Source organism: Eschrichtius robustus, chromosome 13 (genome assembly GCF_028021215.1).
Source record: "Eschrichtius robustus isolate mEscRob2 chromosome 13, mEscRob2.pri, whole genome shotgun sequence".
In the NCBI taxonomy this organism is placed as follows: Eukaryota; Metazoa; Chordata; class Mammalia; order Artiodactyla; family Eschrichtiidae; genus Eschrichtius; species Eschrichtius robustus.
In genome coordinates, this window is record NC_090836.1 from 106,725,721 (window position 1) to 106,752,602 (window position 26,882).

General features: G+C 44.1%; 1 protein-coding gene and 1 pseudogene across 3 annotated transcripts; both read right to left on the bottom strand.

Annotated features, from left to right (window-relative positions):
• Positions 1-52: 52 nt before the first annotated feature.
• Positions 53-3,608, bottom strand: CHKB (choline kinase beta). Of its 3 annotated transcripts, none has more exons than XM_068559611.1 (11): positions 3,166-3,605; positions 2,862-2,970; positions 2,475-2,588; positions 2,147-2,280; positions 1,777-1,872; positions 1,529-1,587; positions 1,360-1,441; positions 1,122-1,230; positions 875-978; positions 502-583; positions 53-358 (listed from the first exon to the last, which is right to left on the bottom strand). In XM_068559611.1, the coding sequence occupies exons 1-11, from the start codon at positions 3,387-3,389 to the stop codon at positions 284-286; spliced, it is 1,188 nt and encodes a 395-aa protein (XP_068415712.1). In that variant the 5' UTR covers positions 3,390-3,605; the 3' UTR covers positions 53-283. The 3 variants fall into 3 exon arrangements, with proteins under 3 accessions (XP_068415712.1, XP_068415711.1, XP_068415713.1); XM_068559610.1 differs by having other exon boundaries at positions 2,385-2,588; XM_068559612.1 differs by lacking the exon at positions 502-583 and having other exon boundaries at positions 2,385-2,588; positions 3,166-3,608.
• A 209-nt stretch (positions 3,609-3,817) lies between these two features.
• Positions 3,818-26,276, bottom strand: LOC137775887 (small ribosomal subunit protein uS14-like; annotated as a pseudogene).
• Positions 26,277-26,882: the final 606 nt, after the last annotated feature.

Consider the following 26,882-nt stretch of genomic DNA (forward strand, 5'->3'; position numbering starts at 1 on the left):
TGCAATCCTTGGTCGGTACTTTCCGCCACACCCAAGCAGGGTTAGGACGGTGTGAAGGAAGAAGCTAGTTTATTGTCTTAAGGTACACATCCCAGGGCTTCTGCCCACTTGCCTGCGGTGGGGACCTGCTCAAACTCGGGATGGGTGGGTGGGGGAGGTCAGCCTCCTTAACCCCAGTCTCACTCAGGCTCAGCCCAGTCCCCAGGGCCTCCCCTTTGTCCCTCCCTCCAAGGTCCTGCCCTGGAGGCTCCCAGAGAAATCCAAGGAGTTGGGAGGTGGAGAGTCAGGATGAGGGGTGGAAGCTGGTCAGCTGTCCCTTCTGCTGGAAGTAGAACTGGAACCGAGACTGGGCGTACTCCTAGGGAAGGAACCCCGCACACTGGTGAGAAGGCTTGGGACCAGCACCCCACAACCCCCAGTCTGCCCACAGATGGCCTAGAGGGTCTGAGGCCTCTGCTACTCCCCGCCCCCACACCTAACTCACCCAACCTGGTTACTTACCAAGTAACCAAATTCTATAGTGGACATGGATGCCTGGAGGATGGACCAGAGACCCCAAAAGAAATGAGATGCCAGAGCATACCTGAGGGGAGCAGGAAAAGGGGGGTTCAGAGCACATTTGGCACTGCCTGAACCCCCTCCCCCAGGCTGGTCAAGCCCCAAAGCTCTAACTTCTCCCCTATCGTCCTAACCCCGACCCTGTCCTGACTCTTCCCACTCTCAAACTGTTCTTCCCCCTCAGCCTCAGGCCTCATGCTCGTTTCCTGCCCCCACTCTGCACTGACAGCTAACCTGCAGCCCAGTGAGTCTACCTGCCACATTGCCCCTTGCCTCTGCACCCTGCTCTACCCCTGCCCCACACGTCTTTCCTCACCGATTAGCCTCTGCCAGCAAATCTGCTTCCAGTTTCCTCTGCTCCTCTCGGGAGATGGTCTCACCTTTCTTTACCTCCGCCAGGTAGTGGCGAATAAAATGGAGCTGAGATCAAAAGACAAGAGTCAGGAAATGGGGAGACTGGGGAGCGCTTCCCAGTTAACACCCTTGCTCGCCATTCCTTCCAGACTTCAACCTCCTTCTCCCTTCTAAGCCAGGTCCTGCTCCCCAGCTTCTGGCCCACATACCTGCTGTCCCCGGGTGGGGTAGTTTGCAGGCTGCGCTTTGTAGAAAGGCCACTCCTCATGAGTGTAATCGTAAACCCACTCACAAAAATGGTTCCCAATGTCAAAGCCCCTGAGGGAATAAGGTGGACACTCAATCCCCAAATACGCTGGGCAGCTGGGATGCAGAGAAGAAGGCCTGGTCTGCTTTTCCAGGGCACTGTGGGAACAGACCCATGGGAGGCCATCCTCTTACCCTCACCTGTAGTTATAACTGCTGTACTCGAAGTCGACCAGCATGAGGCCGTCAGCGTTTTCTGGCTCTGAGAGCAGTAAGATGTTCCCTGGAGGAATGTGGTGAGGCTCTGGTCACTGCAGGGTCCTCTGGCCCCCCTCACCTGAGGCTGGGAGACTCAGATGCCTTCTCCTACCTTCCTGGATGTCATTGTGGCAAAAGACCACTGGTGATGGGGTAGAGTCTAGCAACTTCCTGCAGGGGAACAGTGGCACGGGTCCTGAGCAGGAGTGACGAAAGGAGGGTCAGAGGCACCCGCGTGGGCTAGGCCTTGACCCCAGCCTTCAGCAAATCCTGGGTAGGACCCCACTAGGTGCCTGGCACATCTCCTGTGCTCTTCTGTCCCCACCCCCCGCACCCCCGCCCCATCCTGCCTGCCCTCACCTGAGGCTGCCCATCTCGTCCTGCAAGCTGTACATCTCCAGCAGGTTCATCTGGGGGAGGCCAGTGGGGGGTAGGTCCTGGATCTGCTTTAAATACCTGAAGCCCAAAGGATAGGATATACTCACTCTGCTACCCCTCCCCTCTACCCCAGGCCAGGCTCTGTCCTACCCGTTCGGTCACCGAATGACTTGTCTGGCAATCATTTGGAAGCCTGTTGCGTGAGAAACCATGCTAGACAGTGGGACACTTGATCCACTCAACTGGAGAGCTGGACAGAGCACTAGATGCATTCAGTCACAGCCCAGCGTAGTAACTGCCAACATGAGGGTTCAGCCTATGTGCAGGAGCCCTGAGGAGGCCCCCGACTCACCGCTCCATGGTCCCAAATAGCCAGCGGGGCTCCTTAGTGAAAGGCATTTCCATGCCATGGAACTGGGCCATCTTCGTGGCGATGGCTGCGGACAACACGGGCTCTCGAAGCTCATGCGTCTTCAGTGGCCGGCTCTGCACCCAGGAACCTATCAGGGTGGTGAAGGGGCTGGGGCAGGAGGGGGGAAGGGTGGGGCAATGGAGGTGGGGGAAGTCAGGGCTTGGGGAAAATTCCCTACCTGGGGTGAGGGATGTGAAGGCAGACATTGGGAAGGGGAATAGGGGCTGGGGAAGGAGATGCTTCGGGGAGGTCGGGGCCGGGCTCGTACTGGGATGTACTGTTCCAGCCGGCCCTCTGGAAAGACTCCGTAGAGCTGGGGCCCCAGTGACCGCTCTGCAAGGATGGCGAACATCACACTTTCAAGGACCAAGGAGTCCACTCCCTGAAGGAAAACAGACAGCGAAGGGAACACGGTCACAAGGGGCCAGAGGCAAAGTGGCGCTGACACACGCGAGGGTCTTCCTGCTCCTCCCACCACATCTGGGACTTCTTGTTCTATTGCCCGGGGGCTCCAGAGCGCAGGCATTAGTATCATAATGGACAAAATACTTAGCTCCTAAGGCTCAGTGTCCTCAACTGCTTAGTGGGGACCATACCTCCTGCCACACCCGGGTGAGAGGTCCTAAGGCCACTGCGGCCTTCACTCCCTCCTCACCTGCAGGATGGCCCCGTACAGACGCAGCAGCACCTCCCGGGGCTCCTCGCCAACGCGGGGCAGGTGGTCAGGCAGCGAGCAGCGGAAGAGCAGGTTACTGAGGCCTCCGCTGCAGACCCACAGCAGGGCGCGCTCAGCCCGCCATCCGCTCCACCGGCCCGGCGTCCAGCCCCCGCGCCCCGCGCTCCCCCGTCGCTCCCGGCCCTGCCCCGCCCCCGGCCCAGGAACGCTGAGTGTCCCGAGGGCCCGAGCCTGAGCCTGACCCCGGCCCGCGCACAGGAGGGGCTGACCCCTGACCTCCCACCTCACGGGGTCAACCCTCAGCTCCTCCGGCCGTACTCGGCGCCAGGCCCCGCCCAAGTACTCCCGGCACCACTGGTAGGCTCGGCGCTCGGCGTCTCGCGACCGCGCCGAGCTGCGCCTCCGGTTCGGGGCCGCGTCGGGGCACATAGCCTGCCGCAAGCTGTCCTTGGCCAGGCGGCCTCCAACAGCCCCGCCTCCGGCCACATCTGTCCCCTCGGCCGCCATGGCTGGGGCTTGGCCCGGCCAACGCCCCGCCGCGCACAGACCCTTCGGGCGCGCTCGGCTCCTTCCGGCTGCGCTCGGCTCCGCTTCCGGCCAGCCTGCGCTGCTCCGGTCGTACTCGGGTCTCCTTGGCTCTATTCGGCTCTTTGCGGCGCCGCTCGGCAGTCTCGGAGACCCTCGTCCGGGTGCTAGTTCCGAAGGCTGTGCCCCGCCCCTGCTCTGAGCGAAGACCAATGGCCTCTCTCTCTTGGCGGGGCCGCTCGAAAGACAGTGCTGTTTGGACCGTAACCCGGAAGCAGGAAATGGCACGGGCCAATCAGAAGCGTCCTGAGCAGTCGGGCCCACGGCGCAGTGGCGTGTCACGTGGGCGAACCACGTGGGCGGGTGGCGCGTACCGGGCTGAGAAGCCGGTCCGGCGCGTAAGGGCGGTGTCACCGGGAAAGTGCCCGTGAGGCGAGGTGGGCCTTCGTCAGGGTCTGGGAGCGGACGGTGCAGCGCGGGCAGCGGCGGCGGCAGCCCCTCACTGGACAGATTTGGCCCCCGGGGCAGTTGGGCAAGGAAGAGGGCCGTTGAATGAGTGTGGCGAGTCCTGAGTGTGGGGGAAAGGGAGAGAGTGTGGGGCACCTGGTAGGTGCCGAATAAACATTTGTGGATGCGTAACCTTAAATCCCTCCTCACCGCTGAGACTCCCTTGTCAGTTGAAGCCCGCCGCTATTACCCTGCTTGAAACCACTGTCTTCATGCCCTGCTCCACTGCCCCTCTTGCCTCCAGACCTAAAATCAAGCCCAAGAGGAGAGGCTCACACCTTGCAGCAGGCACCTGGGGCTGCACCACGTCTCCTTGTCCCACCGCAGCAGTTTGAAATGCCTCCTTGCATTTCTTGTGCCCCATGCTGGAGTGGCGACCAGGAAGACTTGATCCACGGGGATCTGTGGCACTGTTGGACCATGGTGTTCCTTGGGGTGAAATAGATGGACAGCTGACCTGAGTGGTGTTTGATTTGAATAACGAGAAAGAAATCAAGAATTGGTGATCAGAAAGCGAATGTCAGTTACTGCGATGGGAAGTCGTGATCCCTCGCTCTGTATTGAAATCTGAGCCGGTTCTGAGACCTGGAGTCCACTGGTTGAAAGGGAGGCTTGGTCTCTTACGGAAAGGATCCTACATTGCCACCATAAGTACATAAAAAAATATTCCTCTAACCCTTCCCCAAAGGGACCCAGCGCCTCCTAACACAGTAACACATTTACTTTGGAAAAGAGACTATCCAGACCTTTCAAGGGCTGTTAGATAACAAGATCTGAGGTGACACGTGTGCCAGGGTACATGAAGCATCATGAGTCACTGGTTTGAGTAGAGGCTGTGGAAGTCAGATGATAAACAGAGTCCTGACCCAAGTCTTGAGGTCACTCCTCTGGTCCCAGTACATACCTGGGGTAATTATACCTAGCAGTGGGGCGAGCCTGTACATTGATCCCTGACCTGTGGAATAAGAGTCATGGTAGGAAGAGCGAAGTGGAAGCCTCTGGAACTCCCCACCCTCTCCAATGCTGCATTCCGTGTGGGATTGCAGAGATTGCTTACTCTCAAAGACATAAATCCCTACTACATCCCCTCCAATTCACCTGAATGGCCCCTGCAAAATCCAGATGGATTCAAGTAAATGATGGTGGACTACCACAAGCTTAGCCAATTAGTATCCCTAATCACAGCAGCTGTGTCAGGTGAGGTATCTGTACTGGAACTGATTAATGCACCTCTGGCACCTGATAATGCAATTGATGTGGTGAACATTCCTTTCAATTTCCAGTAGTAAAGAGTAAGTTTCCAAAAGCAGTTCACTTTTATATGGGAAGGACAGCCAAGCATATACAGTGTCTTACTTCAAGTCTGTTTTAAGTCATGCTTTCTGTCACAGTGTAATCGTTGAGACCTTGATCATCTGGACATTCTCCATAAAACTGATGAAATTATGCTAACTGGACACGGTGAGGAAGGAAGTGACAAGTGCTCTGTCCCTGGTAAGACAATGCATGTCAGAGGATGAGCGATAACCCCTCAGAAGTTCTGGAGCCTGTCATCAGTGAAGTTTCCAGGGGTGCAGTGTTGTAGGGCAAACCAGGCCATCACCTCTGAGATAAGGGCAAGTTACTGCATCTTGCATCCGTAACATGAAAAATGAGGCTTACCACTCCATGCACCTCTGGATTTTGGAGTCCGCGTGTACCACACTTGGGAATACTGTTCTGACCCGTTTATCGGGTGGCTTGGAAGACTGCTGGTTTTGAATGGGTCCAGAGCAAAGGAGGGCTCTGGTGAAGATCCACGCTGGAGGATGGGTTCCCCTGTCTCTTAACAGAACCAATGGGTTATGGCTTATCTGTGGCAGGTAGGGACCCTGTGAGGCACCTTTGGTAGGCTCCAACAGGAGATTTGGAGTGCTCACCCCTAGGGTTCTGAAGCAAGACCATGCCAGCTACAGTGAAGAACTACTCACCAACTGAAAGCAGCGTCTGGCACACTATGGGGCCCCAGTAGAGACTGGGTGCCTGATTATGGGGCATCGAATGACCACGTGACCAAATCTGCCTGTCGTAAACTAGATACTGGCAAATCCACCAGGCTCAGTAGCAATTCACTGCCCAATGAAAAAGGTTTGGACCCCAGTCTGTCCAGAGAGTACTGGTCATTTATAGGAAGAGGTGGCTGTGGCCCGCACATCTCCCACCTTGTTGTACCCGTGCTTCTTAGCAGGCAGGAAGAAAAATTTAGGTCTGGTTCACAGATGGGTCAGCTTGATGTGTTGATGTGAGCTGAAAATGTAGTACTGCTGCACTACCATCCCATTTCAGGTGGCTCTGAAGGACAGTAATGAAGAGAATTCTTCCAGAGACCAGAGCTTTGAGCAGTACACTTGGATATTCACTTTGTAGGGAGGGAAGGGAGTGGACAGAATAGTGGCCTAAGGAAGGTGTGCACATAAACTTCTGGGTTGAGACAGATGTCTTGCTCGTTGGTCAGGGGCCTGGAAAGAGCAAGAGGGGAATACTGGAGACAAGGAGGTCTGGGAAAGAAGATGGACCTATAGCACTGGCCACAAGTGTGTGTATCTTTGTGCCTCATGTTAATACCCACTGCAGAGGGGTCACTGGGTAACAAATTGGATGGATAGGTGTCAGCCAGCTTCTGTCCTTGGCTACACTTGTGCTTGTAAGGTGAGGCCGTGAATGGAGTTGCCATGGTGGCAAGCTATGCCCACCAACACAGGCTCTTTCTTATCAAGGCTTATCTAATTATTACTGCCTATGAATTTCTGACCTGTTAGCAGTCTTAGGGCTGAGCTCCTGATATGGTACCATCCCTGGATGACTCAGTGACAGGTTCGTTACACCAGATCCTTTCCACCCAGGAGAGAGATTGATTCATCTTTACTGGAATTGATACCTGTTCTGGATATGAGTTTGCCTTCCCTATCCACAAGGTCTTAGAGTAGCATTACTATCTAGCAGCTTAGAGAATGCTCGATTTACCAACACGGGATCGTGTATAACATTACCTTGGACCAAGAAACTCATTTTACAGTGAAAAAGGTACAGCAATGTATAGATGGCTGTGGGCTGTACCGCTTCTGTGATACCCTGTATTACCTACGAGCAGCCTAGAGCTCTGCTGGATTAGACCCCCTGGTTCCCAGGTAGGGAACACGTCCACAAGGGAGCGTCCACTGATTCCAGGGAAGGACGCCTCCACTGAACCAGAATCTGCAAACTCCACCAGGTCACTTTGAGCTCCTTGTGCTGGTGAACGTGCAGGCAAAGAAGGAGGGGATAATAGATCCCGATTGTTAGAGGTAGATAGGGTTGCTGCTACTTAATGGGGCGATCAGGAGCTGGTCTAGCATGGAGGACTCGCCTGGTTCTGGCTGGTTGCTTCCATGCCAAGTGATAAGAGCAGCCACAGCCTGCCAAGGGCTCAGACCCCGCAGGGATGGAGGTCTCGTGACCTGACCAGGAGAGCCATGTGGACCAGCTGCAATGCTGGCTGACAGTGAGGGAAACCTAGAATGGGCAGAGGAGAAGGGACATGACCAATATTAGTTACAGCCTCAGGAGCAGGTGTGGCAGTGGGGACTGTGTTTGTTCTACTAACACTCTTACATTAAGGCTTTTGTAAAGGTTGTGACCTTCGAGACCTCACCTCAAAGAATCATGGCAGCGTGGACTTAATGTGGTGCCTGCGTAAACTGTGGGATACAAGAGCTGGTGTCTTGAATGATGCCCTCAGCACACCTTTAATTGCAGTGGGCTTACAGAGCTGCATCTCTGGCACCTGCTGTGTGTCTTTGAACTTCCTGCCCCAGGCCTTCCCCGACACCACAGGAGCCTACTTGGCCTGCTGACCGGCACAGCCTAGGTCTCTGGGGGGCACGCACCCTCAGGGCCTGGAGACAGGAGTCAGTGGAGGAATGGTCAGAGAATCCTAAGAGGTGTTCCGTACACTTCTCAGGAGGTCCTGCTGAAGTGAAGGCGTTGTTACCCAGAGCAGTAACCTAAGGAGCACACGCCTATGTTTCGATTCTGCCTTTCCTGTCCCACTCTTTTCCTCCTTCATTTCTGTTTCATGGAATCACTTCCTGAACAAACCACTTATACCCAAGTCTCTGGGTTTGGAATCACTGTCACTGTGCTGAAATGATGGTGTCGCCAGGGCTGCACTTCCTCGGAGGTTCTAAGGGAGAATCCGTTCCTTGTCTTTTCTGGTGGCTGCAAGCATTCCTGAGAATGTGGCTGCGTCACTCCAATCTCTGCTCCATGGTCAACACTGCTCCCACCTCTTCTGTCTGTGTAATCTCCCTCTAGACCTCTCTCTCTCTCTCTTTTTTTTTAATAAATTTATTTATTTATGGCTGCGTTAGGTCTTCATTGCTGCGTGTGGGCTTTCTCTAATTGCGATGAGCGGGGGCTACTCTTTGTTGCGGTGCGAGGGTTGCTCATTGCGGTGGCTTCTCTTGTTGTGGAGCACGGGCTCTAGGCACGCGGGCTTCAGTAGTTGTGGCATGGGGGCTCAGTAGTTGTGGCTTGTGGGCTCTAGAGTGCAAGCTCAGTAGTTGTGGCACACGGGCTTAGTTACTCTGCGGCATGTGGGATCTTCCCAGACCAGGGATCGAACCCGTGTCCCCTGCATTGGCAGGCGGATTCTTAACCACTGCTCCACCAGGGAAGCCCTCCCTCTAGCTCTCTTATAAACACACTGTGATCATATTCAGGGCCAACCTGGATAATCCAGGATAATCTCCTGATCTCAAAATCCTTAACTAAATCAAATCTGCAAAGATCCTTTTTCCAAATAAGGTAACATTTACAGGTTCCAAGCATTAGGATGTGACTCTCTCTTGGGGGATCATTTTCCTGTCCTGCCACAGTCACTACTTCTTTCCCTCACAGCTGTTGTCTCGTCATTCCATTTTGTCCTAGACCTTGAATATTGGAGATGAAAAGTTCTGAGTCCAGACTAATTTTTCTCCCTTGGACAGGATTTGATTTTTCTGACTGAACACTTGAAGAAGCATGGTATATGCATGAGGGAATGATTTATTTATTCATTTAAAATGATAATAAGCCCTCAACATGTTAACATAAATAATATCTTACAAAAATAACTATTTTATAAAATAAAACTTTGATGAGAATAGTGGCATTGTTTTTTAGATTTTTGCAAGTTTCTTTACTGTCTGCTTAGCTGGCGATGGCTGGTTCTTGTACGTGCTTCTGCAGTCAGTCTCTTCCATGTGTTGTTTTGGTTGAAACATGAAGAAAACCCAGCCTGACTTAGATTTGTAGTTGGAAGCAAACAATAGCTTTTTCAGATAATTGTGGATCTGCGCTGATACTACACCAAGAGTTGACAAGAGGTAGTTTCTTAGAGGTTAGTTGCAATTTGGAATTTGAAACCATGTCAATGAACTTTTTTTTCTTTTTAGAAAAAAATTTTTAATAAATTTATTATTTATTTATCTTTTTATTTTTGGCTGCATTGGGTCTTCATTGCTGCACACGGGCTTTCTCTAGTTGCAGCAAGTGGGTGCTACTCTTCGTTGCAGTGCGTGGGCTTCTCACTGCGGTGGCTTCTCTTGTTGTGGAGCACGGGCTCTAGGCACATGGGCTTCAGTAGTTGTGGTGCACGGGTTCAGCAGTTGTGGCACACGGGCTTAGTTGCTCTGTGGTATGTGGGATCTTCCCGGACCAGGGCTCGAACCCGTGTCCCCTGCATTGGCAGGTGGATTCTTAACCACTGCGCCACCAGGGATGTCCCCTTTTTCGTCTTCTGCTACATTAAAATCCATTGCTCTGTCTTGCGTGCAGAATGGGTCTTTTAGTTATGCATAATTTTAAAACATCATGCATTCATTTGTCATTTGGAAAATACTGGTTCCCTGAGTTATATAGATCTTCCAAATTTTGACAGATTTTATTATATAATATTTTAAAAATCACACTTGTTAATGTCACCACCAATGTCATCAGAAAAATATTTAAATATTGAGAAACTTTAAGCTCATGATGATAGACACAGGTTTTCCAAAAATCTAATTTTTGCTTAAAAGCACAAATTTTATCATTGGCAACAAATACTATCAGTTGTTTTCCATGAAGTGACACACTCACTTTATTCATTTTTGAGAAAGTGTTTGCCAAACACCCAAGTCAGAATAACCATAGTTTGTCAATTTTCTTTCAAGTAAAAATAGTGTTTCGTGGAGGGATATCTGCAACATGGCAAATTGAGACCTTCCCTTTGTCTCTCCCCTTCAATCTACAACCAATAAAACATTCACAATGCTAAAAGGGTGCCTCTGCCCCATACACTAGGGTGCTGGAGAATTCCACACTTCCGTACATCTGAAGGTGGCTGAACTGGAGCCCATAGAGGAGGTGGAACTGGGGGAACCCCGGGGGGGGTGGGGGTGGTGCCTGCAGTCCTGGATTCCCACCTGCAGCCCCAGAGAACTTGGCAGTAGCAGGGGAGGTGACGCACGTGACTCCATCGCCCCAGCCACCGTGGCAGCCGTAGGCAACTGGCAGTGGTGGCCATGAGGCCTGGGATCCCATCCCTTCAGCTGCAGAGGGGCCCATGACTCCCCCCACCCTGCAGTGACAGAGCCTGTGCACATGACATGACAGGGGTACCTGTGCAACACTGGCTACACCCACCCAAACCCTCCCCCGGCAGTGGCAGAACCTGTGACCCAGGGGATCCCAGGCAAAATGGAGGAGCCCACTCTCCTGGTGCCCCAGGGACCAACGCTAGCAACACAGGCAGCAGCAAGAGACCAATGACTCCTGAGGTACAAGAAGTGATCATGAGGGCACAGGGCGACGCCCCTGCCAGAGGCAGTGGAGGGTGGAAAGTGCTGACTCTCAAATATAACAAGAGGCAGCTCAGAATCAAGCAGAAAGCTGTTTGCTACCTCACATGCCCTGGCAGAGGAACAACTTATGAAGCACCATGAAGAACCGTGGTGACACTGCACCACAAAAAGAAAATGACAATTCTCCAGAAACCAAACTTAAAATCATGGAATACTGTGATCTAACTGATAGAGAATTCAAAATAGCTGTCATGAAGAAAATCAATGAGCTGCAAGAAAACTCATAAAGGCAGTTAAATGGGCTCAGGAAGAAAATTAATGAACAGAAGGAATACTTTACCAAAGAGATTGAAACTCTAAAAAAAAACCAAACAGAAATTCTGGAGCTGAAGAACTCAATAAATGACATGAAGGATGCATTAGAAAGAATTGGAAATAGAGCAGACCATATGGAAGAGAGAAATAGCAAGAGCAAAACCAGAAATCTAGAAATGATACAAATATAAGAGGCAAGAGAAATGAAATAGTTTTAAAATGATGAAATTCTTTTTTTTGAGGCAAGGAATACAACTTTATTCGGAAAGCCAGCAGACCGAGAAGATGGCAGACTAGTGTCTCAAAATAACCATCTTACTGGGGTCTGGACGCCAGTTTCTTTTACAGAATCAGAGAGGAAAGTAAAGTAACAAGGGCAAACATCTGGAATGGCCAGCCTTGGACGTGTTAGTTTCTTCTTTCTTGCAGCCATTCACAGGTGGGTAGGGTTCCCTGAGGCAGGCCATTATGTATGATTATAATAACAAAAGCAATGAAAAGCAAAGGCTAAAGTCAAAGAAACGGATCCAACATGGAGGCAAAATTGGCTCTTCCCTGTTATGGATATACAAGTCCATGAAGTTAAGAGAACACCTAGGGCTTCCCTGGTGGCGCAGTGGTTGAGAATCTGCCTGCTAATGCAGGGGACACGGGTTCGAGCCCTGGTCTGGGAAGATCCCACATGCCACGGAGCAGCTGGGCCCGTGAGCCACAACTACTGAGCCTGCGCGTCTGGAGCCTGTGCCCCGCAACGGGAGGGGCCGCGATAGTGAAAGGCCCGCGCACCGCGATGAAGAGCGGTCCCCGCACCGCGATGAAGAGCGGTCCCCGCACCGCGATGAAGAGCGGCCCCCGCTTGCCGCAACTAGAGAAAGCCCTCGCATGAACCGAAGACCCAACACAGCCAAAAATAATAAATAAATAAACAAATGAAGTAGCTATAAAGTTTAAAAAAAAGAGAACACCTAATTACCTCAATGCAAAAAGACCTTCTCCAAGACACATTATATTAAAATTGTCAAAAGTCAATAACAAAGAATTTTGAAGGTAGCTGGGGAAAAAAGGATGTTAACCTACGTAGAACCCCCATTAATTTATCAACAGATTTCTCAGGAGAAACTCTACAGGCCAGGAGGGAGTGGAATGATATTCTCAAAGTACTGAAAGATATAAACTGTCACCCAAGAATACTTTATCCTGCAAAGTTATCATTCAAATATGAAGGGAAATAAAGGCTTTCCGAGACAAACAAAAGCTGAGGAAGTTCATTAATACTAGACCTAATGGTTAAACAACAAGTTTCCACTGTATAGGTCAGGGAACTATATTCAATATCCTGTAATAAACCATAGTGGAAAAGAATATGAAAAAGAGCGTACTGATATATGTGTATAACTGAGTCACTTTGCTCTACAGCAGAAATTAACACAACATTGTATTCGACTATACTTCAATTAAAAACAAAAAAACAAAAAAAACCCCACTAGATCTGCCTTACAAGAAATGTTGAAAGGAGCTCTTTTACCAGAAACGAAAAGGCTAAAGTACACAAAACTTCAAGTAAGGTGATAAATAGACAGAATCAGAAAATTGCAACTCTTTATCAGAATAGGTTTTTAAACACTTTATTATAGCATAAATGTTAAAGGGGGGAAAAGAAGAAAAAAAACTATGGCTACTTCAATTTGGTAACAAACTCACAACATAAAAAGAGATGATTTGAGACAACAAAAACACAAAAGGGGAAGAGGAAAACTGACAGAACCCATGTAGGTAAATGAAGATAAGATGCTATCAGCAGAAAAAAGACCATTTTATATCAGAAACATTTTGTGCAAACCTCATGATAACGACAAGACGTATATCTAGAGCAGAGACATGAAACAAAAAAGAGGAAACTGAGAAAAATGTAAGAGAAAACCACCAAACCAAAATGGCAGACAGAAACACAAGAAAGAAGAAACAATGGAGATGTAGAGCAACCAGAAAACAAGAAATAAAATGGCAATACCAAGTTCTCATCTATCAATAGTCACCCTAAATATAAATGGGTTGATGTCACCAATCAAAACACACAGAGTGGATTAAAGAATAAGACCCAACTAAAGCTTCCTCCAGGAGGCTCACCTCAGCTCTGAAGACACACACAGGCTCACAGTGAAGGAGTGGAAGGTGATGCTCCAAGCAAATGGCAGCCAGAAGAAAGGGGGTGCAGCCATATTCATCTCAGGCAAAAGAGACTTCAAGCCAAAAAGGGTAATAGGACACAAAAATGGATAGTATATGATGATGAAGAAGGCAAGTCATCAAGAAGACATAGCATTATTAATATATATGCACCTAACATGGGAGCACCAAAATATTTAAAACAAACATTAACAGACCTAAAGGGAGAAATTGACAGTAACACAATGATGGTAGGAGATTTTTAACACCCACTTACATCAACGGATAGTTCACCCATACAGAAAGTCAACAAGTATACAGTGGCCTTGAATGAAACATTGGACCAGATGGATTTGATAGATTTGTACAGAACATTCCATCCAAATGCAGCAGGAAACACATTCTTCTCAAGTGCACACGGAACTTTCTCAAGAATAGACCATATGTTGAGACACAAAACAAGTCTCAATAAATTTAAGAAGATTGGAATCATATCAAGCAATTTTCCAATCCAACGGTATGAAACTAGAAATCAACTACAAGAAGAAAGCTGGGAAGATCACAACTATGTGGAGACTGACCAACGTGCTACTGAACAACATTGGGTCAATGAAAAAAATCAAAGCAGACATAAAAAAATACCTGAAGACAAATGAAAATAAAAATACAACACATCAGAATCTATAGGTAGTATAGTCATTTTCATAATATTGATTCTTCCAATCCAAGAACATGGTATATCTCTCCATCAGTCTGTGTCATCTATGATTTCTTTCATCAGTGTTTTATAGTTTTCTGAGTACAGGTCTTTTGCCTGCTCAGGTAGGTTTATTCCTAGGTATTTTATTCTTTTTGTTGCAATGGTAAATGGGATTATTTCCTTAATTTCTCTTTCTGATCTTTCATTGTTAGTGTATAGGGATGCATGGTAGTGCATATATGTCAAACCTAATCTCCCAGTTCGTCCCACCCTCCCCTTCCCTCACTGTGTCCACATGCCTGCTCTCTATGTCTGTGTCTCTATTCCTTCCCTGGAAATAGATTCATCTGTACCATTTTTCTAGATTCCACATATATGCATTAGTATATGATATTTGTTTTTCTCTTTCTGACTTACTTCACTCTATATGACAGAATCTAGGTCCATCCACATCTCTACAAATGATCCAATTTCATTCCTTTTTATGGCTGAGTAATATTCCATTGTATATAGGTACCACATCTTCTTTATACATTCATCTGTCATTGGACATTTAGGTTCTTTCCATGTCCCAGCTATTGTAAATAGTGCTGCAATGAACACTGAGGTACATGTGTCATTTCGAATTATGGTTTTCTCAGGGTATATGCCCAGTAGTGGGATTGCTGGGTCATATAGTAGTTCTATTTTTAGTGTTTTAAGGAACCTCCATACTATTCTCCACAGTGGTTGTATCAATTTACATTCCCACCAACAGTGCAAGAGGGTTCCCTTTTCTCCACACCCTCTCCAGCATTTGTTGTTTGAAGATTTTTTGATGATGCCCATTCTAACCAGTGTGAGGTGATACCTCATTGTAGTTTTGATTTGCATTTCTCTAATAATTAGTGATGTTGAGCATCTTTTCATGTGCCTGTGGGCCACCTGTATGTCTTCTTTGGAGAAATGTCTATTTAGGTCTTCTGCCCATTTTTTGATTGGGTTATTTGTTTTTTTGTTATTGAGCTGCATGAGCTGTTTGTATATTTTGGAGATTAATCCCTTGCCTGTTGCTTCGTTTGTACATATTTTCTCCCATTCTGAGGGTTGTCTTTTCGTCTTGTTTATGGTTTCCTTTGCTGTGCAAAAGTTTTTAAGTTTAACTAGGTCCCATTTGTTTGCCTTTATTTTTATTTTCATTACTCTAGGAGCTGGGTCGAAAAAGATCTTGTTGTGGTTAATGTCAAAGAATGTTTTTCCTAGGTTTTCCTCTAAGAGTTTTATAGTGTCTGTTCTTACATTTAGGTCTTTAATCCATTTGGGGTTTATTTTTGTGTATGGTGTTAGGGAGTGTTCTAATTTCATTCCTTTACATGTAGCTGTCCAGTTTTCCCAGCACCACTTATTGAAGAGGCTGTCTTTTCTCCATTGTATATCCTTTCCTCCTTTGTCACAGATTAGGTGACCATAGGTGCGTGGGTTTATCGCTGGGCTTTCTAGCCTGTACCATTGATCTATATTTCTGTTTTTGTGCCAGTACCATACTGTCTGGATTACTGTAGCTTTGTAGTATAGTCTGGAGTTGGGGAACCTGATTCCTCCAGCTCTGTTTTTCTTTCTCAAGATTGCTTTGGCTATTCAGGGTCTTTGACATATACACACTACCATGTGTAAAATAGATAGCTAGTGGGAACCTGCTGTATAGCACAGGGAGCTCAACTCAGTGCTCTGTGATGACCTAGATGGGTGGGATGGGGGGGTGGGAGGGAGGTCCAAGAGGGAGGGGATATATGTATATATATAGCTGATTCACTTCATTGTAGAGCAGAAACTGACACATTGTAAAGCAATTATACTCCAATAAAAAATTTTTTTAAAAAAATCTATGGGGTGGGACTTCCCTTGTGGTCCAGTGGTAAAGAATCTGTCTTCCAATGCAGGGGACACGTGTTGATCCCTGGTCGGGGAACTGAGATCCCACGTGCAGCAGGGCAACTAAGTCCATGTGCTGCAACTACTGAGCCCAGGCTCCTCAACTAGAAAGCCCATGTGCTGCAAACTACAGAGCCCACACGCTCTGGAGCCTGTGTGCCACAACTAAAGAGAAGAAACCCGCATGCCACAACTAGAGAGAAGCCTGAGTGCCGCAACGAAGAGCCCATACGCTGCAACGAAAATCCCATGTGTTGCATCTAAGACCTGACGCAGCCATAAATAAATAAATAAATAAATAAACAAAACAAAATAAATAAATAAATAAATAAATAAATAAAATAAAGGAATTCTAAAAAAAAATCTATGGGGTGTAGTAAAAACATAGTTTATAGCAGTATAGTTCTACCTCAAGACACAGAAAAATCTCAAATAAACAATCTAACTTTGCAGTTAAAGGAACTAGAAAAAGAAGAACAAACAAAACCCAAAGTCAGTAGAAGGAAGGAAATAATTAAGAGCAGAGCAGAGATAAATGAAGTAGAGACAAAAAGATAATAGAAAAGACCAGTGAAACTAAGAGGTGGCTCTTTGGAAAGATAAACAAAGTTGACAAAGATCTATCTAGGCTCACTAAGAAAAAAAGAGAGAAGACTCTGATAAATAAAATCAGAAATGAAAGAGGAGAACTAATGGATACCTCAGAAATACAAAAGATTATGAGCGAATACTATGAATAGCTATATGCCAACAAAGTAGACAACCTAGAAGAAATGGACAAATCATTGGAATCATACATCCTTCCAAGACTGAATCATGAAGAAATAGAAAATCTGAATAGGCTGATCACTACTGCAGAGATTTAAACAATAATCAAAAAGCTCCCCCAAAACAAAAGTCCAGGACCAGATAGCTTCAAAGGTAAATGCTACCAAACATTCAAAGAATATTTAATACCTATTCATCTCAAACTACTCCAAAAAACTGAAGAGGCAGGAATGCTTCCTAACTCATTTTATAAGGCCAACATCACCCTGATTCCAAAACCAGACAAAGACAACACAAAAAAAGAAAATTACAGGTCAATATCTCTGATGAACACAGATTAAAAAATCCTCAACAAAACACTAGAAAACCAATACAATAATACATTAAAAGGATCATACACCACGATAGAGTGGGACTTATCCCAGGGAGGGAAGGATGGTTCAATGTCCAGAAATCAATCAATATGATACACCACATTAACAAAATGAAGGATAAAGACCATATGATTATCTCAATAGATGCAGAAAAAGCATTTGACAAGATTCAACACCCATTTATGATTAAAAAAAAAAACTCTCAATAAAGTGAGCATAGGGGCTTCCCTGGTGGCACAGTGGTTGAGAATCTGCCCGCCAATGCAGAGGACACGGGTTCGAGCCCTGGTCTGGGAAGATCCCACATGCCGTGGAGCAACTGGGCCCGTGAGCCGCAATTACTGACCCTGCGCGCCTGGAGCCTGTGCTCCTCAACAAGAGAGGCCGCGATAGTGAGAGGCCCGCGCACCGCGATGAAGAGTGGCCCCCGCTTGCCACAACTATAGAAAACCCTCGCACAGAAACGAAGACCCAACACAGCCATAAATAAATAAATTTAAAAAAAAATTTTTTTTAAATAAATGAATAAATAAAATGAGCATAGAAGGAATGTACCTTAACACAATAAAGACATATATGATGAACCCACAGCTAACATCATACTCAATGGTGAAAAACTGAAAGCATTACCTCTAAAATCAGAAACAAGACAAGGATGCCCACTCTCGCCACTCTTATTCAGCACAGTATTGGAAAACCTAGCCAGAGCAATTAGGCAAGAAAAAGAAATTAAAGGCATCCAAACTGGAAAGGAAGAAGTAAAACTGCCACTATTTGCAGATGACATGATTTTATATATAGAAAACCCTAAAGACCCCACCAAAAAATATTAGAAATAATAAACAAATAGGGAGGAACAAGATAAGCGTAGGGGATTAAGAGGTACAAACTACTATGTATAAAGTAAATAATCTACAAGTATCTATTGTACAGGGACTATAGCCAATATTTTATAATAACTATAAATAGAGTATAACCTTTAAAATCGTGAATCACTATGTTGTGCACCTGAAACTTATATAATATGTAAATCAATATACCTCAATAAAAAAGAAATCAAATAAAATGGGGAAAATATATATTTCAGTGAAAACATTTCTCTGAAGGTGCAAGGAGTTTTAACTTTAGCGTCCTGATAATAAAGTGGGATATTTTTTAATTTTCTAGAAAAAAAGAAATAATAAATACAGTAATCTTGTGGGGTACAAAATCAACATACAAAAATCTGTTGCATTTAGGGGATTCCCTGGAGGTCCAGTGGTTAGGACTCTGTGCTTTTACTGCCGAGGCCCAGGTTTGACCCCTGGTTGGGGAAGTAAGATCCCACAGGCTGCACAGCACTACCAAAAAAAAAAAACAAAAACAAAACCTATTGCGTTTGTATATGCTAACAATAAGCTAACAGAAAGAGAAATTAAGAAAACAATTCCATTTCACTTATTTCTGTTTTTTCCTTCTAATTCATTGGTTCTTCTCCTCCCTTCCAGGCTTTTACATTTAGTTTATTTTTTAAAATATTTATTTATTTATTTGGCTGTGTCAGGTCTTAGTTGTGGCATGCTGTTCTCCATTGAGGCATGTGGGATCTTTCGTTGCAACATGTGGGCTTCTCTCTAGTTGTGGCATGTGGGTTTTTCTCTCTCTAGTTGTGGTGCATGGGCTCCAGGGCATATGGGCTCTGTAGTTTGTGGCACGCAGGCTCTCTCACCGAGGTACACAAGCTCAGTAGTTGTGGCGTGCAGGCTTAGTTGCCCCGCAGCATGTGGGATCTTAGTTCCCTGACCAGGGATTGAACCTGTGTCCCCTGCATTGGTAGGAGGATTCTTTACCACTGGACCACCAGGGAAGTCCCTAGTTTATTTTTGTTTTTATATTAAAATTCATTTCTTGAGACAGCCTATAGTTGGGTCTCACTTTTTTATACAGTCTAACAATCTCTGCATTGTAATTTAAGTGTTTAGAAGATTTCCATTTAATGTAATTATTGACTTTTTGGTTTTAAATCTACCATCTTGCTATTTGTTTTATATTTGTCCCATCTTACCTTTGTTTTATTTCTCTTCCTTTTTGCTTTCTTTTGTATTAAACAAACATGTTTCAGAATTCCATTTTATCTCCTCTCTTAGCTAACTAACTATATCTCTGTGATTTTTTTTTTTTTTTTGGCCACGCCACGTGGCATGTGAGATCTTAGTTCCCCCACCAGGGATTGAACCCATGCCCCCTGCATTGGAAGCATGGAGTCTTAACTACTGGACCTCCAGGGAAGTCCCTCTATGATTTTTTTTTTTTTGAGAGTTAATGATAGTACTCTTTTTTTTTTATTGACAATATAGTTGATATTGTTACAGGTGTACAATATAGTGATTCCCAATTTTTAAAGGTTACACTCCATTTATAGTTGTTACAAAATATTGGCTATATTTCCCGTGTTGTATATATCCTTTTTTTTTTTTTTTTGGCCGCACTGTGCAGCATGTGGGATCTCAGTTCCTGGACGAGGGGTCGAACCCAAGCCCCATGCAATGGGAGTGCGGAGTCTTAACCACTGGATTGCTGGGGAAGTCCCTATCCTTGTAGCTTATTTTATACCTAATAGTTTATACCTCTTAATCTCCTACCTATATTGCCCCCCACTTCCCTTTCCCCACTGATAACCACTAGTTTGTTCTCTGTATCTGAGTCTGAGTGAGTCTGCTTCTTTTTTGTTATATTTACTAGTTTGTTGTATTTTTTAGATTCTACATATAAGTGACATCATACAGTATTTGTCTTTCTCTGTCTATTTCACTTGGCATAATACCCTCTAAGTCCACCCATGTTACTGCAAATGGCAAAATTTCTTTTTTTATGGCTGAGTAGTAGTCCATTCTTTTTTTTTTTTTTTTTTAATGGCTGAGTACATATACACACCACATCTTTATCCATTCATCTGTTGATGGACACTTAGGTTGCTTCCATATCTTGGCAATTGCAAATAATGCTGCTATGAACATTGAGGTGCATGTATCTTTTCGAATTAGTGTTTTTGTTTTTCTTCGGATATATACCCAGGAGTACAATGGCTGGGTCATATATGGCAGTTCTATTTTCAGTTTTTTAAGCAACCTTCATACTTTTTTCCACAGAGGCTGCAACAATTTATATTCCCACCAACAGTGTATGATGGTTCCCTTTTCTTCACATCCTCGCCAACATTTCTTATTTGTGTTCTTTTTGATGATAGCCATTCTGACAGGTGTGAGGTGATATCTCATTGTGGTTTTGATTTGCATTTTCCTGATGACTAGCCTTTCTTAATGAGTAGGACACTGATGTTATGGACCAAAATTACTTGCAACTCCTTTCATTGCTAATTTGTGTAGTCTTAATATGAATGTTATCTTTTTGGAATTTTTGATGAAACATCTAAGAAAATAAATGGAGCAATCCAAAACTGAATCAAAAAATATTTATCCTGTCATATTAGAGCCTCTTTACTTTCCATTTCTCCAATGGGGCTCCAACTCTGTCCTCAAAAATCTGCCTAGTTTTCTATGAAATTGATTACCTTATTTACCAGATATAGAAAATACTACTAGATGAGATGTTGATGGTAAACCATAGCATGGACAAAAACCATTTATTAAAATGGTGACATTCTGAAAAATATTCTAAATTCCATCTTATTACCTGTGCTTTTTAATAATAAACCTGATACTGAAAGGGATTTTAAAAGCAAAAAAAAAAAAAAAAATTGTATCCAAACAAGTTCAGATGCATTTACGTTCTTATGCGTATCTAAGAAAAATTATGTAACTCAAGTACTACCTTCGTATCTTTTCTTTTCCTTTTTTTTTTTTTTTTTTTTTTTTTAACCTGGCATGAAGTTTTAAAAGCAATGACTGAATTTTGATTCCTATATATACTTCAAAACCTGCAAAGTCTGGACAAGTCCATGTTTGACGTCTTTCAAATAGCCTCTTATACTGGTTTCTCCAAGTGGATCCTCTACTTGTACTTCTTTATCATGATACTCCTTTAGTTTTGTCCAAAGATCCTTAAAGTCATTAGATACATCTGTAGAACTAGGGCTTCCACAACTGCTTCCCGAGACGTTCATCTTACTTAATATGCTCACACTTCTACTGCCTAATGTTTTCTGACCTTTTCTGTTACATTATACAGGTCTGAAGTTGTCTTTGGCCAGTTCAAATACGGCAAGATTGCCTCGAGATTCTCGAAATCCCCAGCAGGAACGCGAGCACGCTCCGGAGCGGGGAAGAGACGGCCGTTCACTTTTCTGCTTGTTCCCTCACTAATCTGCCAAACCGCCAGCAACCAAGCCGCCCCCTCGGGGCAGCCCGCGCTTTCCAGCGCTGGGGGAGGGCCCGAGGGCCGCCGGCTCCCCCCTCTATGATTTTTAATGTGTATTCTCTTGAGTTTGTAGTATGCATTTTAAGATTATCATAGTTTACCCTCAAATAAAAATATACTATCTCACATACAAGAACCCTACAACAGTGTATTTCCTATTCTCCCTCCCACCCTTTGTGCTGTTGTTGTTGTATGTTTTACTTACACATATGTTTTAAACTCTACAGTACATTGCTGATTTTAAAAATGTATACAGTCAATTATATTTTAAAGAAATTCAAGCATGAAAAAAGTCTTTTAGGATTACCCTCAGTCCTCTTTATTCCTTTGTGTACACCCAAGTTCTCCTCACATGTGTTTCATTCATTCTAAATAACTTATTTTAATATTCCTTGTATTGCAGATATGCTAGTGAAAAATTATCTCAGATTTTGTATGTCTGTTGTTGTCTTTATTTCACCTTCACTTTTTGGAGGATATTTTCACTGCATGTAGAATACTAGGTTGAAAATGTTTTCCTTTTAGCAATTTAAGGATGTCATTCCATTTATTATGGTTTACATTGTTTCTGATGAGAAATCAGCAAAAATTCTTATCTTTGTTTCCTGATATGCATGCGTCTTTTTTTCTGGCTGTTTTTAATACTTTCTTTTGATCATAAATTTTCAGCAACTAGATTATTATATGTTTTGAAGTAGTTTATTTTGTGTTTTTCCTGCTTGGGATTTGTTGAGTATTTTGGACCTGTGGGTTTATAGTTTTCAAAACATTTGGAAAAATTTCAGCCATTATTTCTTTCAATACTTTTGTGTGTGTGCTTACCCTTTGTGCGTGTCTCCAATTATACAGTTGTTAGACTGCTTGATATTTTCCCAGAGATCAATGAGGCTTGTTAATTTTTTTTCAATGTTTTTTCTCTCTGTTTCAATTTGGATAGTTTCTAGTACTCTGTTTTCATGTTCACTTATCTTTTCTTCCTCAGTGTCTAACCCACTGTTAACCTCATCTAGTAAAATTTTCATTTCGTATACTGAGTTTTCATCTCTCAAAATTCCATTTGATTCTTTTTTATGTCTTCCATTTCTTTGCTCACTGTGTTGATGTTTTCTATAAATCCATGAGTATATTTATAATAGTTGTTCTAAGTCCATGTCTATTAATTCCATGATTTCTGTCCTTTCTGATTCTGTTCTGACTGATTTTTTCCCTCCAGATTTTTCCTGGTTCACTGCAGGTCTGGGATTTTTGTTGCTGTTGCTGTCGCAGGACATAAGTGCTTGGATTTCATTATCCTCCTCTAAAGAGTATTGAAGTTGGTTTTGGAAGTCAGTTAAGTTTCTTGTGGATCAGCTTGATTCTTTTCAGGTTTGTTTTAAAACTTTGTTAGCATCAGTCTAAAGTGGCCTTTACTCTGGGGTTAGTCCAGCCCTACTGAATGTGACAGTGTTCAATATGTCTCACCACTTAGCTATTGGATCTTGACCTTCCCCCAGTCCTACATGAGCTCTGGGAATTTCTAGATTACAGTTTCCCAATAGCTTTTCTTTATCCAGCCTTATGGAATTTTATTCTACGTAAGCACAACTGAGTATTTACTAAAACTTAGGGGGATCCTACTGTAGATTTCTGGAACACTTTCCCTGAATTGATCCTTTTTCTCTAGTACTTTTATCTGAAAATTCCAAATACATCAGCCTCCCCAAACTCTGACTTCTGTCTTCTAAACTCATCAAGACCACCACACTCTAATTGGACCCTCTTCCCTCCAGTGCAGTCTGGAAATGCCTCCATTTGGAGAACCAGGGAAAACCAGGGCAATCATAGGCTTTATGTAACTTGCTTCCTTTCTCTCAGGGATCACAGTCCTGTGCTGTCCTTTGTCCAATGTCTGAAAATAGTTTCTTCCAATATTTTGTTTACTTTTCTGGATTTTTCCCCCTTTGGCAGGTGGGCAAGTCCAATAGCTGTTATTCCATAATGGCTGGAAGCCATTTAAAAAATCATAATTAATTGTTGAATGTTATAAAATTCACATTGACTACTGAAGCCCATGCACCTAGAGCCCATGCTCCACAACAAGAGAAGCCACCACAATGAGAAGCCTGCACACCACAACGAAGAGTAACCCCGACTCGCCGCAGCTAGAGGAAGCCTGTGCACAGCAACAAAGACCCAACACAGCCAAAAATAAAAATAAATAAATAAATAAATTTATTTAAAAAAAAATCACATTGCATGAGATGATCATGCAATTTTTCTCTCTTTGTCCATGAATGTGTTGAATTACCATGGAAAATGAAAGTGGGATGTTGAGACATCCTTGGATTTCTCTGTTAAACCCATGTGATCAGGATGCATTTACAAAAATAAACTGTTGAATTTCATTAGCTAATATTTTGTTGGGACTTTTGCACATGCTCGTAAGTGAAATAGACATATAATTCATTAATTTTCTTGAGCTATTCTTATCACGTTGTAGCTTCATAAAATGAATGGAGATGTAATATGGTGAGCTAGATTCCTACGTAGAATTTCCTGCTGAAAATGATTAAAAATCCAGGATAAACTATTTCCTAAAGAAGTGTTTTCTAAGATCATTGATGATCTAGTAAGAAAACAGGGACTAAATAAGACAGGAGCCCAGAGGGGCAAGTGGAGCACTACACATTGCTTTTGATGAGGGCATTTGGCGAACCAAGAAAACTTGGATTTGGGATTTTATAGGTTATGCCATGTTGAATAGTGCCCCCCCCATTCATATCCACTCAGAACCTCAGAATGTGACTTTATTTAGACATAGGGTATTTGCAGATGAAATTAGTTAAGATAAGGTCATACTGGATTAGGTTGGTGACACCAGTCACCTAATCCAATGACTGGTGTCCTTATAAGAAGAGGGAAATTTGGACACAGACAGAGAAACATAGGAGAGAAGGTCACGTGACAATGGAAGCACAGATTAAAGTGATGCATCCGCAAGCTGAGGAAAGCCAGCAACCACCAGAAGCTAGGAAAAGGCAAGAAAGAGCCCTTCCCTAGCGTCTTTGGAGAGAGCATGGCCTGCTGACTGTGCAGAGAACAGTCTGCTTGATTTTGAGCTTCTCGACTCCAGAACTGTGAGAGAATAAATTTCTGTTGTTTTAAGCCGCCAAGTTAGCGGTATTTTTTTATGGCAGCCCTAGGAAACTAATATGTAATCTTTGAGATGTAGAGAACAGAGATAAAGCACAGAGCCCACCCAGGAGGAGACCCCTAATAAGAGACCAACCCTCTACAAAGCTTAGACATCAAAAGGTTAAACTCCCCGGGTAGGGATGAAGTAGAGATACACTCTGTCTTTCGAGGATTGTGAAGAAAATTGACAGGTTCGAATCTGGGGGCAAAGTGAAGTTGTGTGTGTGTGTGTGTGTGTGTGTGTGTGTGTGTGTGAGAGAGAGACAGAGACAGAGACAGAGACAGAGACAGAGAGACAGAGATAGAGAAAGAGATGCTGAAAATTTAGAACAAGAAGCTGGTCCTCACATGGGTTGCAGCTCAAATTCATACAGTCGGGGTGGTCCAAGAAACCTCAGTGGGCATTAAATATAGAATGATCTCAGGTTTGTAATTCTATAGGTGCCTGGTAGAAGCAAACGGAGAGTCTCTCTGCAGGTATTCACTTTCTTCTTAGGCCTCAGAGTTTTCGATAAATACAATGCCAAGGCTAACAAGCACCGCTAAGTTAAAAAAGGTAATTAAACAGAAAGATGAGAAATCATGGCAGCAAGCCAGCAGTAACCACAGATAACACGTTTCAAATAATGAAATTATCAAACAGATTATAAAGTGCCTATGTTCAATATAGTAATAAAAGGCAAGTTTGAACATATGTGCAGAAACTAAAAAAACTATAATGAATAATCAAGTAGCTTGAGAAGAATTTCCAAGTGGAAATTCTAAAACAAAAGTTTTAATTTAGTAAAAATGTTAATTGAATTTTAATTTTAACTAAATTTAAAACTCAGTATACAGCTTTAAGAGCAGATTATAAACAGTTAAAGACAGAGTTAGTGAACTAAAAGATAAATGTGAATAAATTAACCTGAATATTGCCTGGAAAGACATAGAGATGGAAAACATGAAAGAAAGGTTAGGAAATATGGAGGCTCGAATGAGAAGGTCTATCCAGCATGAGTCTGTTGGAGTACCAGAAGGAGGAGAGATGGAATGGAGCAGAGGCAATATTTGAAGAGATAATGGCTGTGAAATTTCTAAACTGACGAAAGAGAAATCATATAGTGAAGAAGCTCTGTGAACCTCAGCCAGAAAAAATAAATACACCACACCTAGATACACTGCATCGAAACATCAGAACACCAAAGTCAGGGAAAGAAGTCCTAAATGCAGCTGGAGAGGAAAGGGAAATTACCTTCAAGGAAGTGGCAGACAGAGAGGTGGCTTCTCATAGCAACAAGGGAATTCAGGGAAGACACTGGGTGATGATGGAAATGAACTACCTGACCTAGAATTCTGTATCCAGTAAAAACATCTTTCAGGAGATAGGGCAAAATAAAGACATTTTTAGAAAAATAGAGTTTACCTCCCAAAGCTCTCAATAAGGAAAATTCTGAAGAATGTACTTCAGGCAAAAGGAGTCTTTTAAGACATTTATTTATTATTTTGAGGGAAGTTTTAACATTTTCATTTTATATACAAAGAGCTTGCATTGTTTCTGCATAGGGTAGATGTCCTCGATGACACATTCAAGGAAGTTCACTTAGTCCAGCTTCACTTATGAAGCCTATATCCTTCGTGTACTAGCAGAAACACTGGTGGCACATATTGAGGCCGTATTTCCAGATCAGACCAGGCTGGTTTGAGCAGATGTGGCAAGGGTGAGAACCTTGCCGAATTTTCTCCGATGGCTCCAGTAGAGCTGCTGGTGACCCATCTTGCTTTCTTGGCTGCAACGAAGCAAAAAGCTAGACATTTAGATTTCAGAGATTGTTATTATTTCCTCATAACAATCCCTTTTAAAAAAAGCTTCAAGTCCGATTCATTGTCATAATAGTTTTCCTCATTGGTAGAAATCTGTTTCCCAAAAGGTATAACTATTTGTAAGCATTCTTTCTTAAACCAAAAGAAGGACATTTTAACTGTCCTTTCCTTTAAGGCATAACAGTACTGAAAACCCCATGGCTTTGGATCACTTATATGAACAGAGATGAGAATATACCATTTATTTTTAACACTAGATTATGCTTGTTTGCTGTTGGAAATGATCCAAAAGAGAAGAACTTGATGATTCCAGAAAGGAGTTTAATTTAAAGCAAGGAACTTGAGTTGGCAATGAGAAAAGTGGGAGGATCGGGCTTCCCTGGTGGCGCAGTGGTTAAGAATCCGCCTGCCAACGCAGGGGACACGTGTTCGAGCCCTGGTCTGGGAAGATTCCACGAGCTGCGGAGGCACAACTACTGAGTACACGCTCCTGTAGCCCGTGCTCCGCAACAAGAGAAGCCACCGCAATGAGAAGGCTGTGCACCGCAACTGAAGAGTA

Bases quoted from the DNA above. Each gene is read 5' to 3' on its own strand.
- CHKB (XM_068559610.1), bottom strand. From the start codon at position 3,389: ATGGCGGCCGAGGGGACAGATGTGGCCGGAGGCGGGGCTGTTGGAGGC. The intron at 2,589-2,861 runs GTGAGGAGGGAG...GTTTTCCTTCAG, and splicing joins TGTACGGGGCCATCCTGCAG to GGAGTGGACTCCTTGGTCCT. The intron at 2,281-2,384 runs GTAGGGAATTTT...TCCTGGGTGCAG, and splicing joins CTTCACATCCCTCACCCCAG to AGCCGGCCACTGAAGACGCA.